General features: G+C 37.8%; 1 protein-coding gene across 1 annotated transcript in view; it reads left to right on the forward strand.

The window, feature by feature from the left end:
* Nucleotides 1-16,848, forward strand: part of dennd4c (DENN/MADD domain containing 4C) — a 125,642-nt gene that overhangs the window by 44,178 nt on the left and 64,616 nt on the right. Inside the window, exons 4-12 of the mRNA XM_055632759.1 lie at nt 1,596-1,665; nt 2,602-2,771; nt 3,457-3,698; nt 11,658-11,724; nt 11,855-11,913; nt 13,142-13,286; nt 13,386-13,561; nt 14,215-14,315; nt 15,520-15,738. Coding sequence (XP_055488734.1) covers nt 1,596-1,665; nt 2,602-2,771; nt 3,457-3,698; nt 11,658-11,724; nt 11,855-11,913; nt 13,142-13,286; nt 13,386-13,561; nt 14,215-14,315; nt 15,520-15,738 — 1,249 coding nt within the window. The remainder of the gene's footprint in view (nt 1-1,595; nt 1,666-2,601; nt 2,772-3,456; nt 3,699-11,657; nt 11,725-11,854; nt 11,914-13,141; nt 13,287-13,385; nt 13,562-14,214; nt 14,316-15,519; nt 15,739-16,848) is intronic.

Genomic DNA, 16,848 nt, shown 5'->3' on the forward strand with positions numbered 1-16,848 from the left:
AAAACACGGCTGCTCAACCAACCAAAGCAAATTATTTTGTGATTTCAATGCTCTTTGTTTGTCTTTGTTATGCAAATTGTTTTCCAATTAAGGGAATTGAGGACTTGGCAGCAAAGCTTTGAGACCAAATTACATCAGCATTTTACCTGATTTTACTGAACAGCATTGATGGACTAGTCCTAGTTTTTTTTTAAACCGTCTTGCATTTTCTTTAAGATCAATGAGAGATTTCAACAATTACATAATTGACAAAATTACAGACAAAGCAAGGTTGCAAACATAAATTTTAGATTTCTTTCAAAAGTGAGCAGTGTTCATTCATCGGCATAACTTATTTTTCGCTTTCATCCACCTGGGCAATTTATACATAAAGGTAAAAAATTAGAAATATGCTGGCATAACAGTATCTGCAAAAGGGGGGAAACAGTTGGATTGAGACGTGGCAAATTTTGTTCTTTCAAACCTAATTAGTAATAATGGGTTAAAGAATTTTGCTAAATGCCTAATTAAAATCTTGAAATTGACTGAAGTGCTTAATCCGAGTTTAAGGTATTACTTAGATATGACAACTGACTTGAATTTATCACATGACTGAGTAAAGCAAACATCTGCCAATCAAACATTGTAAACAAAGGTTTTCCACCATTGAATCATTATATTTGCTTCACTGGTTTCCAGCAGGAGCTAAACTCTAGAAAAGTGAGTATTTTCCATTTTGTTCCATGTATGTTACTCATTTTTGACAAACACAGTGCCCTCCATAATGTTTTTGGACAAAGACCCATCATTTATTTATTTGCCTCTACTCCCCAATTTGAGATTTGTAATAAGCATGTGGTTAAACTGTAGCCTGGCCATCCTATTTTTGCAGTTGACCAGTGGTTTGCATCTTGCTATGTAACCTCTGTATTTCTGTTCATGAAATCTTCTGCTGACAGTGGTCATTGATAAATCCACACCTGACTCCTGAAGAGTGTTTCTGATCTGTCGGACAGGTGTTTAGAGATTTTTCTTTATTATAGAGAGAATCCTATCATCAGCTGTGGAGGTCTTCCTTTGGCTGCCGGTGCCTTTGCGATAAGTAAGCTCACCAGTGCTCTCATTGACACAACTTTTGTCCTCATGTTGATAAACAGCAATAAAAGCTTCCAAAGGTGATGGAGGGCTATGTGCTAAGGGCCGAAGGGCTGAATGGCCTTCTCCTGCACCCATATTCTATGTTTCTAAGAGCTCTCTTATACCTGCATTAGGAGGCATTTAAACACCTGAGCAATTACAAACACCTGTGAAGCCATGTATCACAAGCATTATGGTGCCCTGAAATAAGGGGACTATATAAACACAGCTGTAATTTCTACACGGTGAAACCAAAATGTATAAAAATAACCTTTAATAAAATCTGACAATGTGCACTTTAACCACATGTGATTTTTTTCTATTACAAATCTCAAATTGTAGAGTACAGAGGCAAATAAATAAATGATGGGTCTTTATCCCAAACATTATGGAGGGCACTGTAGATCAAAGGTGTTTTTAAATGTAGCTTTTTCACACTAAAGTGAGGCTGTATCTAAACTCTGTGTTTCTATTGACAGTGGGGTTCCAGTGTTTATCTTTGTTACAAGAAGTCTGTTCCTGTTTCCAATTCGATTGCTTATAAAGCAGGTATGTCATCCAATTAATAACCTTTTGAGCATTTTCAGGAAGTGAAAATATCATCGCATATCTTTTCATATCTTCTAATTGCAGCTTCAAAAATAAAAATTAGACATGATCCTCTGAGCTATTGCTTTATTAACTTGTGAGAGCCTGCAGTTCAAACTAATTGTGGAAGTTGCAGGACCAGTAGATACATTTTATGAAATCTTTTGGATCACATTTATTTCCATCAGATGAGCACATGTATTGTGCATGATTTGCTTGCTTCATTGCAGTTCTGCCAGGAATGAAATTTCTCCAGGTGCTGGCTTTTTCAATGGGGCCATTACACTGGTTACATCCTTCATTCCCTCAATTGGCAAACAGCAGAAATTCCACCACAATGCGTGTAATTTCTTCATATGCCACCACAAAATGATTTGCTGGTAGACTTAATAGGGGCTTCTGATTAAAAATGATCAAAGTGACTTCATGCATAACCAGTAATAGCACATATTGTACATTTTAAATCCCTTTGCCACTGTGCAAAGCATAGATTGCTACTATTAATAATTGTAACCATTTTCTGGGGATTTATAAAATAAGGCATTTGGGAAGAATTGTTAAATGTGATTAGTATCTGGGTTGTTTGACGTGTACCTTTGCTCATGATGTTTTTCCAGATTAATATGGGCATTAAAATTATTGTTTTGTTTTACATCAATGACATTTGGTATCTTGAGTTGATCGACCAAAATCCAGTAGCTTGCTATTAAACACTTCAGGATGTCTGGAGCAGCTATTGGCTTTTATTGATTTGGAGACTGGCAAAAATGCCACAATGTGATTATAGTACTCCAGCCTTGTTGGTGGAATATATTTCAGGGAAAGATTTTGATAATAAGCCCAATGTTACCTTAAGTTTGCTCCAATAGTTTCATTCCATTCTAAATCTCTCTTCAGGGTTAATATGCAGATATCCTGAAGATGATTATGAGTCGTTCCCACTGTCAGAATCGGTGCCTCTCTTCTGCCTTCCAATGGGAGCTACTATTGAATGCTGGCCACCCCAGACAAAATATCCTTTACCAGTTTTCTCAACCTTTGTGTTAACTGCTTCATCAGCAGAAAAGGTAAGTTCAGAGGGGGAATAATCTTAACTGGTTCACTAGAAAAATACGTACGTTCTGTGACATTGAAAAATGTGTTGGTGTCAATAGGAGTAATATCCATTAGTTCAGAAAATTTGTTAATCCAGCACCATAGTCTTTAGAATTCTGGATTGTTGTATTTTAGTATTCCCTGTTCTATCAATTTGCATTAAGACCAGGTACATAAGTAGATATTAACTCCCTAATGCATGGCAGAGAAAAAGGGTATGTATTCTGAAGTTTGTGGCAAAGGAAAGTATAGATTTGAAGTTGAGACAAAGCAGTGACAAATGTCAGAATTTAGGGCCATTATAGTTTAAACATTTTCTGTAATGGGATATCATAATGTCTGTTATGACGATTGAGAAGGTCAATTTTTTTAAGGGAATCTAGTCTAATAACCTGTAATTTCTAGCAAGGGGAGCCTACTTTATCCTCACAGTAAGGTCAGTTGTTTCGAGCATGCATTAGAATAATGTTAACTATGGAATTATAATATTTTTACCAATTGAAAAGTAACTGCCTCAATATACTTAGATTGTGCAGTTTATTTTGTGTAAAATCCATAAAATGTCACTGAATTCCTGACTGGAGTGCTTTTTTTTTGTTCAATGTTCTATCTTGAAGAATTAAGTGTATACTTTTCCACTGTGATTAAACAAAATAGGTTTATGGTGCAGCTATCCAGTTTTATGAATCGTATCCAATGGAACAACTTACTGAGAAACAGCTTGTGCAACTGGGCCTCATCACTGCAGTGGGCAAGAAACTTATCGTATCCAAGTCTGTGTACACCAATAAATGCATCTGCCTTCTCTCCCGCTGGCCGTTCTTTGAGGCGTTCCGCAAATTTTTGATGTTTCTCTACAAACTTTCTGTCTCTGGACCTCATCCTTTGCCGATTGAGAAGTATGTATAGGTTCAAACGTGAATCTGCTTTTCCTGGTCATTTATTTGCAAATTCAATTAATTTTAAATTACTTCATTGTAAAGTGAAGCTTTTCCATAATGTGTGTCAATGAGCAAATTAAATATACCCAATCAAACTGATTACAGATGAAGAATGTTGATCCTTGTAGAAAGAAGAATAAGAATTTAATCAGATGTCACCACAGATACACTCTTTCCATGAGTGGCTCTGAATAGTGAATGGGTTTGGATGATTTTGTTCCAGATCATTTCTTCAATCTATTTTAATTCTAAGTTAGTGGGTAACCAACTTAGGTATACAGCTGAGTAGTTGTTTGGTTGATTCCATGTTTCTTTGTCTATCCTTCCCTTAACAAGCCCAATGCATCAAATTATTCTTATAATATTTGAATGAGGTTTTTGTATTTTTTGTATGAAGTATAATACCTGCGCCAAGTCAGTAGTATCAGTTGATTCATCCAAAGCGATGAATAATATATATTTTCCTTTTAGAGTATTGCGTGAAGTTGTTCTGTTACGTTGAGGGCTAATTCCTGCTGCTGATCAGTTTATAGTTCTCCTTGAAAGAGGCAGTTGTTTGCACTTTGAAACATTATCGGGGTCTAAGCATCCTACAACTTCGACAATGCATTCTTTTACGATTTTTACATCGCTAAATGGCTTCCCTTTTTTCCCCCCCCGAGTATATAAGCTACTTTATAAGTCGCTTCAGTAGCATTATTTCCGGGCCTTACCACTGCTTGAAATAACTGCCTTTGCCTTTGCTTTTCATCTTTTAATTTCTGCAATGCAACCTTTCGCGCCTCACTCTCTAATTTGAAATATTTGTGGTCCTTATGAGTGGCATAATGCTGATGAGCATTGAATTTCTTCAATGTTGATATTGCAGTATCACAAAGCACCGCTATCAAAAGTTGATAATACTGAAGACTGGGTGGCCAGCGGACTCTCCCCGACATTTTCCCTCTCGTCAACCAGCCTCGGGCAGTGGTGGCGCCAGTCAGGCAGGGAGGTTAACGTACATTCTAGAGTCGCATTAGAACAAAATCATGAGTATAACAGGTGTTAAAATAGCCCTCATAACTTACTAATGTTTTAATTGTGGCTGTCAATCGGGGAGGATTATTTCGTTGAATCTTGTTTTACTCTTTGGTATTTTAAATACGGTCATGCGGTGCAGTGCTGGCACAAAGGGCCGAATGGCCTACTCCTGCACCTATTGTCTATTGTCATTTTAAGATTAAAATAAAAATAATAAAAGACAAACAAAAACATAAAAATAAAAGGATTTGTTCTGCAAAATTTGGATTAATTCAAAAGGCCGCACTTAATGGCCTGGAAGGCCGCATGTGGCCTTAAAGCCCCTGTCCCACTTTCACGACCTAATTGGCGACCTCTGCCAAGTTTGCCCTTGACTCATACTTGCAGCATGGTTGCCACGAGGTCGTAGGAGGTCTTCGTAACACTTCCTCATGCTCGTGAGTGGTCTCTGCTAACTCGTGGCCTTAGTATGTTGCGGCGTTTTTTCCAGACTGATAAAAAATGTCCACGAGTAATAAAAAAGGTTGGCATGGAAAGAATTGATACTTTTTACCCATAGGTAGGTTGCGATGGTAGTCGTGGTAGTCGTAGGTCGGTAATTGGCCCGAGAAAAAAATGCAAACATGACATTATTTTATCATGTGATCAAATTTCCACTCGTAGCTAGTTGTAGTTGGTCTTAGGTGTGGAAGACTGAGGTTGAGGGGGGTCGTAGGAGGTCGTAGACATAGTCGTAAGAGGCCGTAGACATGGTCGTAGGAGTCCTTTTACTTTGGCGAGTCAACACAGCCTTGACATTTTTTTCAACTCGTCTAGGGTCTTCTAAACTCGTGGATAAGGTTGTCTTAAGGCCGCAGGTTCCCCACCCCTGCTTTTGACCAAAGCCTCAATTTCCCTCGTCATCCAGGCTTCCTTACATTTGCCTGCCTTGCCCTTCACTTTAACAGGGATGTGCATGTCCTGAACTCTTGTCAGCACACTTTTTAAAACATCCCACTTTCCAGATGTTCCTTGTTCTTCAAACATCCTCCTCCAATCAACTTTTCAAAGTATTCAAAGGTTTTTATTAGTCACATTCACATACACCGAGGTGTAATGAAGTGAAATGCTTTTTGCCATTTTGCAGCACACAAAAAAAATACAGACATAACACCAATGAGAGTCTTAAACACAAAGAACATCCCTCCACAATGGCTCCCACCATGAGGGAAGGCACAAAGTCCAGTCCCCAACCCCAGTTCACCCATAGTCGGGCCTATTGAGGCCTCCACAGTTGCCTCTACAGAGGCCCGATGTTCCTGGCCGTTCTCGCCGGGTGGTGGTGCTCCTGCGTCGGGAGAGTCCTCACAGCGGCATGGGAACCCTGGAACGGTCGCCTCCGTACTGGAGGCCGCGGCTTCCGAAGCCGACAAGGCCGCGCCGGATTGAGCTCCACAACTGGCGATCTCGTCGCGAGATCCCAGGCTCCCGGTGTAAAGTTCGGCGCCGCCGCCCGCAGCTGGCCGCTCCACAGTCCCGCAGCTCCGCGATGTTGTTCCCGGCGGTCTCAGCTCACCGGAGCTCCAGTGCGGAGACCCAGGCAAGGCATCGCCCGCTCCACGATAGCGCTCCAGCGCTGTGCCGCCGCCGAAGCCGAGGTTCTGGGTGGTCCGCGACAGGAAACGCCGCTCCAGGCTCCTTGCGCGAGTTCCTGGTAATTTTATCTTTTTAATTCACAATTTTTAATTTGTCAGCCAAAACTCAAATCTCATTAATTTATCATAAAATCCAAGTATTTGGTACAGAAAATTGAGCATTTCATTTGTTAATAACATTTGTTATTATAAATGCCTTAATATCGACATAAACTGATTTATTATATTGGAGCAAAACAAAATTGTGGAAGTTCAGCCAACCAGGTTGTGAGTGGAGAGAGAGAATTAATGTTTTGGTTTAATGACTTTTCATCTCAAAATGTCAGCTTTTGTAGCATATGTTGAGCACTTCCAACATTTTCGTTCTACTTTCAATTTATCACAAGGCAGCTTTTGTTTCTTCGAATAAATAGAGCAATCTGTATAGTTATCAACTTGAGGCATCAGATGTAAAATGTTAAAACAATTATCTGATATAATAACTATACCACTAACAATTGAATTAGCTGTGTTGATTAACTGAATTGTTGATTGGACAATTAGTTTACATTGCTAATAGCAGTTTGTTTTTTATTTTGTTCTCATTCTTTCCTCTCTTGCTTGTGTCTTCGGAATACAATTTAGATGCAATTAACAAAACCTCAGCCATCACTGCTACCATGAGGATTATTCATTCTCTCATGTTTTCCATCTTATCTCAAACTTTCACTTTGTTTTCTCTAGCTTTCACTCTCCTGCAACTTAGAACATTTGATTTCTGACTTTCCTAGTTCTGGTAAAAAGATAATCAACTTAAAATGTCAACTCTTTATCTCTGCAAATGTTGCTTGACATGTGGAGTACTTCTACCATTTTCTCTTTTTATTTAAAATTTTCAGCACTGGCAATGCTTTGCATTTTATTTTCAGTTTACAATGCTTGCTGACAATACTCAAATACATTCCTTGCTCTTTATTTGTCTAACTCATGCTTAAGAAGACATAAAATCAAAATAAAGGAAATTCTGTAAATCTGAATTAACTAGAAATATTAATTGTTATTAAATGATTACTGTCACGTACCAAGATACAGTGGAAAAAGTGTTTTGTGTAGTTTCCAGGCAAATCATACCGTGCATGAGTACATCAGGTAGTGAATGGAGAAAAATAAGCAGAGTGCAGAATAGAATATTACAGCTACAGAGGAAGTGCAGATTTAAAAACAAAAAAGGTGAATGAGGCACAATGAGAAAGATTGGAACATCAGGGATTCATCCCTAGCACATGAGAGGTCCATTCAAAGGTTAGATTACTGTAGGTAAGAATCTGTTCTTGAATCTGGTGGTACATGTTTTCAAGCTTTTGTTTCTTCTGCAAGAGGAAAAAGAGAATAACTGGGGTGCGAATAGTCCTTGTTTAAGTTGGCTGCTTTTCCAAGGCAGTGGAAATATAGTTGGAGTGGATTGGGGAGAGGGTGGGGGGGGGGCAAGGCGGCGGGTTTAGTGATTGACCGAGCTGAATTCACAGCTTGCTCCAATTTCTTGCATTCTTGGACAGAGCAGTTGCCATACCAAGCTATGATCTATCTGGGATAGGATACTATTACGGTGCATCCATCGAAATTACTAAGAGTTATTACAGACATCAAATTTCCATAGCCCTCTGACGAAGTGAGAGATATTGGTGTGCTTCTTGGATCTAACTTCAATGTTGCTGGACCTGGACGCATTGTTAGTGATATTTACATCATGAAAATTTTGACTCGCGATTATATTCATCACATTTTTATATAATTATAATTATATGTAACTCCAGTCATATTCACATTATTTATATACACACACATATATACATGTATACATATATATGTGTGTGTGTGTATATATATATATAGATATAGATATATAAAGATAGATAGATATATATGTAGATAGATATTTATATATATTATAAATATATATAAATAAATATATGTATATGTGTATATATATGTGTGTATATATGTGTGTGTGTGTATATATATATATGTGTGTGTGTGTGTGTATATATATATATATATATCTCCCCCCAGGGAGCCGTGGGCACACACGCGCGCGCAGCACACACACACACACACACACACCACACACACACACACACACACACACACACACACACACACACACACACACACACACACACACACACACACACATATATAACACTATATATATATATATATATATATACATACACATCGATATAGATATATATACATATTTATGGCTTATGACTTATGGCTGCCATTTTTGGCCACCTCGCTCAGAGTCCCCCTCCGCTGAGCTGGACCAGAGGAATTTTCCCATCGATTAAACATAAAAGAGTTATTAATGTTTAAAAAATGTTGACATTCTCTCTGCTGCCCCTGCTGGTGGGAGGGGGGAGGGACTATAAAACCCGGCAGTGTCAGTCTCTGCAAGATGGGGGAAGTGAGAGGGTCACATAGAAACATCGAAACATCTCAGTCTGAGCTGTGAATAACACTGAACACATGTCTACTAAACTGAGTATGGTTTTACTGACCTTGACTGCCCTTAATGTTGTTTGAAAATGAAAATATGGTTGGTTTGACATAAAAGCACTCCAAATGGTTGTTTGGGGGTTTTGGGTTGAAGTAAAAAGGCACTGCAAATGGTTGTTTGGGGGGTTTGGTTTGAAGTAAAAAGGCACTGCAAATGGTTGTTTGGGGGGTTTGGGTTGAAGTAAAAAGGCACTGCAAATGGTTCTTTGGGGGTTTCGGTTGAAGTAAAAGGCACTGCAAATGGTTGTCAAAACTTAACTTCCTGTTTGCACTGTATTTTAGATAAAACACTACCACTTACGGCTGTGATTTTTGGCCATCTTACTCAGTCCCCCTCCGCTCATCAGGTGCAGAGGATTCTTCCCATCAATGAAAAATAAAAGTGTTCTTAGTGTTTAAGAAATAGTGAGAATCTCTCTCCTGTCAATCACGCCATGAAGGCTCCACCTTTTCCGGTGGGAGGGGGAGGGATTATAAAACCACGAAATGTGGGTGTGGCTCTGTCTCTGCATGATGGGGAGAGAGAGGTCACGACTCTGTGAGCTATGAATCAACTGAACACTGAGTGTCTACTGAATTGTGAGTGTGTTGTTTTGTATGGTTTTATGGTGGTTTTATGGTGATTTCACCCTGCTTGAAATGGTATGAAACTGCATTTGAATGTGGTGGCGTTGCACCCTGCATTAAATGGTATGAAACTGCACTTGAATTTGGTGGCCTTGCACCCTGCTTGAAATGGTAGGAAAATGGATTTGAATTTGGTGGCCTTGCACCCTGCTTGAAATGGAATTTTAAGGAATAGCCGTGAGTCAACTGCCAGCCCACCAGCCGTGAGTGAGCTGCCAGCACATCAGGCTTGAGTGTCTTGGATTCCTGTCATCCCAGGAATCCATTTGGCCCACAATGTCCATACTAGCCCTCTGGAGACCAGTCCCATCAGCCCACAACACCCATACCAGTGCTCCAGAAAGCCCCCCCACTGGCCACCAATATTGGAATTGGTGGAGAGGTTATCGTCTCCATCGAATATTGCGTCGGGGGACCAGCCCTCCTGTGTGAACATGGGACCCAACGGGCCCACTTAGTCTAGTGTGTATATATACATATACATATGTATGTATGTATATATATGTGTGTGTGTGTATGTATATGTGTGTGTATGTATATGTGTGTGTATATATGTGTGTGTGTGTGTGTATATGTATATATATATGTACATATATAGCTGTGTGTATATATATACATATAAACATGTGTATATGTATACATATAGTATTATAATATATGGTTTAAATAGACCACAGCATGGAATTAGGCTCCCCATAGAGTAATATGAGCATTGAGCACTAGATGTTGCTTTTTCGATCTAATTTTCTAATTAGCTTGATTAATTAGTGTGCAACGTTTGACACTGGCGAGTTATGAATTCCTTCTCAATTATATTTTATCCAAATCTGTGCCAAATTTCAAGTAGATACCAGACATGGGCCACGAAAGTTAAATTCTAGACACATTTTCGATGCGCGGCCCACAGCCTAAAAAGATACTTGTTCCCTCGAACTCTGTTGATGGATGGATTTGCCAATTGGCCCACTTAGCCTAAGTGCTTCTAACAACTAGGTGTGAAAATATGTAATTAATATTTTCTTGAATATTTTTTCTCTTGTCTGCTGGGGCTCAAACATTCCTAGTGATTACTTGTCTAATTCATTGCCACACTTGCCATAATAATAGGTAATGCACAGTTCAACAGTAATTATACCACTGTAATAATTAATTACGTATCAATTAAGTTTTAATGCAGCTATAAAGTTTCTATGGGGTAATAAAATTGAAATGGGATTTCAAAAAATTTGTAAAGTATATCTCCATTTAAGTGAAAGGAAAGTTGCAAAACACATAGAATTTTTGAACGATGTCTTATATTGGAGTTGGTGGATAATTTTTATTGTGTTTTTGTGTGTTCTCTTTTCATTGTACTGCTGCTGGCAAATTCATTGACACTTTATGTGCAAGTGAAGAATAAAACTGATTGATTTATTGATTGATTGATTGAACTTGGAACAAGTAAGGGCTATCAAAGATGGGAGTGATGGTGGCAGATTGTTTAACGTCTAGGACTGGGTAAACAGAAATTATCTCTAATTAAGTGGTCAGAGGATTCTACTGCATCTAAGCACCGGGTGGACTGCTTGCCCTGGCAGCTGCTCATTCACAATCTTTGTTATATTGTTCTATTCACATTATACTTTAGGGTCCATGATTTTTGGCAGGATTTAAGCCTACGATTCAATGGAGAAGAACCAAATATGTGGATCTGCAATGCCTGTTATATTTACCACTGAATGCCACAGCCATTTCTTGGCATTGCTGAAAACCTGATTGACCTTACTTCGTTTTAAGTCACTTTCTTAGGATTTTAAACTCCTGGGTAATTTTCCCTTGTCCATGAACTTTATATTGGTTTGTGATTTTGCTTAGCTGATAACTAGCCATTTTTTAAATGTTTTGTCTTAGTTTGTTTCATTGACAAATGCATACAACAGAACGATTAGAATCAGAACTAGAACATAAGTAGCGCACTACTATTGATACTGTCTGGAGACATTTGTTGTTATAGCATTGTTTTGATGTTTGTTGCCCTTCTGTTTAATGCAAATTAACTATAATCACTTTTGTTTTTTGTCATTTATAATTTTTGAGACTTTTCTTATATTGTTTATAGGCATATATCCCACTTCATGCATAATGTTCCCTTCCCATCAGCCCAGAGGCCAAGAATTTTGGTTCAGGTAACGTTAATGCACATTGCTAGTCATATAAAATTAGCTGTGGAGATTTGGGCGTTTAAAAATAAAAAAAAGAGTTAATGTTAGCTTGATTTAGGTTTAACTTGAAACTGAACATGTTTCTCTTTTGTAGCTGTCTGCACTTGATGCATTGATTTTGTCTCAGCCAGTTTCAACGCCCTTGCCTTTAAGGTAAGTTGAAATATGAAAAATAAAACTTTTAATATAAAATATGCCCAAGGTAACATGCTGGTGGTGTGCTTTTTCCACTTTGCATAGCCAGTATCAATGTTTGACACATCCAGATAAGGTACAACAAAATAAAGCTCTTTAAGTCCTGTCATGAACTTCATGCTTTAACCACCTCATTTCACACTTCACTTCCAACAGAAGCAGTTACAGATTGCCAATTGAACTGAATAGTTTGGATGCATGATTACGTTTGCAGATGAATGTTAAAATGAATTATGTCTGATAGAGCCATTACAATGAATTGACAGTATTGATGTGTTTTATCAGTGCAAAGTGGCACTGATTTGTTCTTACATTTACATTTTAAAATTTCAATGGGGTCAGCATAGTATGAAGTTCAAAGCTGCCAGACAGAATATTAATGGATGAGTAGCAAGGTGGGTTCTTGTGTGTTATTGATTAGATGATCAGTGGCTCAAATTTACAACATTACAAATTTTCCATTAAATTAATCTGATCATTTTTGTTTCAATTAACCACTTATTTGCCGATTTGGATTTGTACATGAACCCGAGTCACTGGTGCTGTGAGGCAGGAACTCTTCGCTGTACCTCTGAGTCACTTATGTTGAAAAAAAGTTTTAAAAATCTGATTTTCTAAAATATTTCAGAGAAAGTGTTTCTTGCCCATGTTATTATTGTAGTTGATCACACAAAGACATCACTGCATGAACTATTTAGCAATGTTTTGTGTTATCGAGTAAGCTGCATTGCTTAATTGCACCTGTGCTGTTATCTTCAAATCTTTTGCTGTTTAAACACATTGTTTATGAACATGAGATTCCAAAAGTTGATTTCTTGGAGAAAAGTGACCCAATGGGAAACTGAAAACCTGGAATTGAAATTCTGGAACTGGTTATGTGAAGTGGTCATACTAGAGCTTGAATATTTTAAAGCGTCACAGAAAAGCTGTTACTATACACAAATTCATCACACCAACTCATGTTAGTTGCTTTGAGAATTTTCCGCATAGCTTTGGAAGGAATGGTGTGAATACTTGCTTCAGAAAGTTTATTTAGGTTAAATGTTTCCTGCTGTAATCCATGGAAAGATCTTGTTTTTCAGTCTACATTTTAAGATAATTTATGCTGGTTTCCACCAATCTAACCATAACCTTTTTTCAAAGTAAAGTACAAAGACCCCAAAATGATTATTTATTTTCTTTTTAGAGGAGCAAACTTCAGCACTTTGTTGATGAACTTGGGTGCTGAGAATTGTGCAATTCTACTGTACTTTGTCTTGATAGAAAACAAGATTCTGCTGCATTCTCTCAGGCCTGCTGTATTGACAGGTGTGGCTGAAGCTGTTGTAACTGTAAGTATTGGTATATTAACATAAAGCCATCTGGATTTTTTTATTAGTAACTTCTTTGGAAAATATGTTCATACTAGTTTTTCATACTTTCTTTTTCAGATGATCTTTCCTTTTCATTGGCAGTGTCCATATATTCCACTCTGTCCCTTGTCCTTAGCTGGAGTCCTCAATGCACCAATTCCATTTATTGTAGGTGTTGATTCACGCTATTTTGATCTTAATGACCCACCACTGGATGTTGTGTGTGTGGACCTGGATACAAATACAATATATCTGTAAGCATTTATATATGGTTTTTAAACTTAAAAGCTTGTATATTTTCACCAAGGAAGGAATGGAAGTCTTATCAGCATTGATCTTGCTGCATCCTTTCATAGGTTAGACCTAAGCATTTGAAATAAGGGTTCACTAACGAGTGATTTGAAGCTGGCATGCTGTTATGTTCTCAGCAAACAGTTGATTTGTATCTCAAACAATAGTGTATTCAAAGAATCTATTTTATTGGGAAACAGCCCATTTAAAGAACACAAGGAATAGAACCTTGTAGCAGAAACTAGATCAGTATTTTTCAGTGCAATTATGTTTGTAACTACACAACCAGTATGATTGTAAACATGTCAATTGGACTAGAAAAATGCAGTGAATGGATGCTGATGCAGGACTTACTATGTGTAGGAATGAAATAAGAAGTTAGGCAATGCAGGTGTGAATGCAAGAGCCATTTTACAGGCATGCAAATGAAGATAGCAAGGAACTGTACAGAATACTTCAAATAGAAGATCTGGTTGGTGAAGGAGAAAATGAAGAAGGTGCCCGAGTAGTGAACTAGTCTCAATCCAGATATGGTGTAGGATTCTGGTAGCATTCTTTATGCACCATATTGGTTGCATGTTTGTTTAATGGCAGATATTTTCTTACATTTTTTTAGATTCAACGACAGGAAAAATTTGACCTGGAAGCAACTTCCAAAAAAACCTGGAAAGAATCTCTTCAGTTCTTTAGTAAATTTACAAAATCAGCTTTCATTGGGTAAGCAAAACAGTATTTTTATAAAGAAAATTTAAGCTTGTATTTGAAATTGAATCATGTTCAGAAATTGCTCTTTGCTATTTCTCCTTTCTTTAAATTGCCACGAGGAACTCCAAAGTGGTTATCTATACATTTGTAATTAAAACAATCCTTTTAAAAAAAATAAAAAAATTACTTCCTTTCTGCATTAATTTTCTAACACTCGAACCATCCTTTGTGGCGTTGTGACAATAGTTCTGAATTTAGAAATATTGATCACTTTGCTTCACAAACACTGAAATTACAAAATTTGAAACTGTATGACCTCAACATTACATCTGAACATGTGGATGGATTCGCAGTAAGATGGTGATGTGCTCTTGAGCCGGATCATCATGATTTTGGCCCATGTATCGAATATACATCTGTTGTATTCTCCTGTCAAAATGCTTACTGTGCTACAAGGCTCTGAACGACTTCAAGGTCTTGCTGCTCAGCTCTCGTCTAGAATTAAGTCATCAGCATGTGGCGAATGAGTCTTAGATCCTGAGTCTCTGAACACCCATGATGATCTTTTGAGAACTGGAGTTATCAAAGGCATTAAATTATTTGTAAATGCTTCTGATAATCAAGATACTTCAATGTCTCCTTTAGACTTAAGGATGAGACCAGGGTGAGGGAACATGGCCACATATCCCAGGTCTTGCCTGCAGTGTTATGAACTAATTCAAATACAGCATGTGCTGACCCATGAGGAGCATCTTGTCAGCAGTTCTCTTCTGTGTGATGATCAGATGATTGGCATGTTCATGGCTCCAACTGGTTTGCAAAAAGGGAAAGGTTAGCTGAGTTGACAGTGCACATGCATATAGATCAACATTTGCCTGGCATTTAATTTTTTCGGTATTCACAATGTACTTGGGTTTCAAGTTTTGTGAAGGTGAGAATTATATAATCATTTTAAACTGCTGCAATGTAGTGGTGCAGTTCTTTAAAAGAAGAAAATTCATCAAATTATTTGGGAAAATTTAAATCGGGCCGTACTGTTAACATTTGCAAATTAACATTGGGTTGAAATGATACACTTATTAAAGTTATTTCTTTCTCCTCGCTTACTGACGCTTTAATCTGAAGGGCCCCCACTGACTCCGTAACTAAATGGCAAGGGAATACTTTTATTAACGTTTGGCAATTTGATTTAGATTGATTGTGTTGCATGATTTAGTTCACAGGAGAGCACAGGAAGGGTCCGCTGTAGAGATGACACCAATAGAGGCTGATTTTTCTTGGCATAAAAAGATGATATCACTAGAAATAGAAATCCAGGAGGCATTTTTGCGATTCATGGCATCAATATTGAAGGGATACAGAACGTACCTCAAGCCCATCACCCAGGCTCCCTCTGAAAAAGCCACTTCTGCAAAGTCGCTCTATGATCTGCAAGGTATATTTCAAAATCTTGCTTGCTTATTGTACATCTCAAAGGGCAGTTTGTTGTAGGTTGAAGGATGCACAGGTAAGATGAAGTACAGTCCTAATCCATTTTTAAGGTGATTTGTTAATTGTTTTTCCCTGAATTTAGCGTTTTATACATATACAAATTAAATTTCTGTTACAACCTTAACCCTGTTAGATTGCTGTATTTAAATGTTAGTAACAAATTTCCTCACTGGTTCAGTTTTGTATTTGTCTTCTGCTAAGACAAAACGGCCAAGTTCATAGATCTGTTTTAATGCAAGAGAAATATGCAGCTGTGTATGTCTGCATGTGTGACCAACTTGTGCTTGATCTTTTGTTCCTTACCCACCCACTCAATATAAATGCATTCTTGCAGTAAAATAATTGAAGACTAGCAACAGCCTTTCTCATTCACCAGACCACGAATCTTTTAGTTTTTCATGGCACAGGATTGGGTTGTGGATTTCTTCAGTATAATTCTGGAGAAGTTCACCGTGAGAGGGCCTGGTATTGAATGCCATTCTGGGATATTATTGTGTGAGAATGGTTGAATCCTTTGCTTCCCTTTGGCACAATCGTCATGGTCACCATCATTTGGTCTTAATTCTGATCAATTTTCAGTCAGTTAAGAAGGTGAAAATCGTCATGAATTGTAAATCTTGCTTCATAATTACACAGTATGTGCAGTAAGAATAAAATAGATTAGGCACTGGATTATTAATAAACTTGCAGTATTGACTGACTTAGTGTCCCAAACACAACAATGTAATTGTAGAAAAGTTCCAGAAACTTAAATTTGCAGGACACTAATTGAAAAATGCTGTTGATTTTCTGTTTGAAGTTATTTCTTCCAGTGTAACCCCAACCCTTCAAATTGAGTTCCACTTTCCAACATATTCTGCTTCAGCTGGTCATTTTTTATAGACCACAGCCCCATCATTTTATTTACACGAACTTCAATTTCTATCTCTCCAGCTGCAGCAACGCATGACGTTTATCCTCTTCTGATTACATCACATGGTACTTTCATGTTGTTGTGCAAGAAAGACTCTGATCCAGCATTTTACTGACAAGATTTTCAAATATAGTGACTCTT

Source organism: Leucoraja erinacea, chromosome 3 (assembly GCF_028641065.1).
Source record: "Leucoraja erinacea ecotype New England chromosome 3, Leri_hhj_1, whole genome shotgun sequence".
NCBI lineage: Eukaryota > Metazoa > Chordata > Chondrichthyes > Rajiformes > Rajidae > Leucoraja > Leucoraja erinaceus.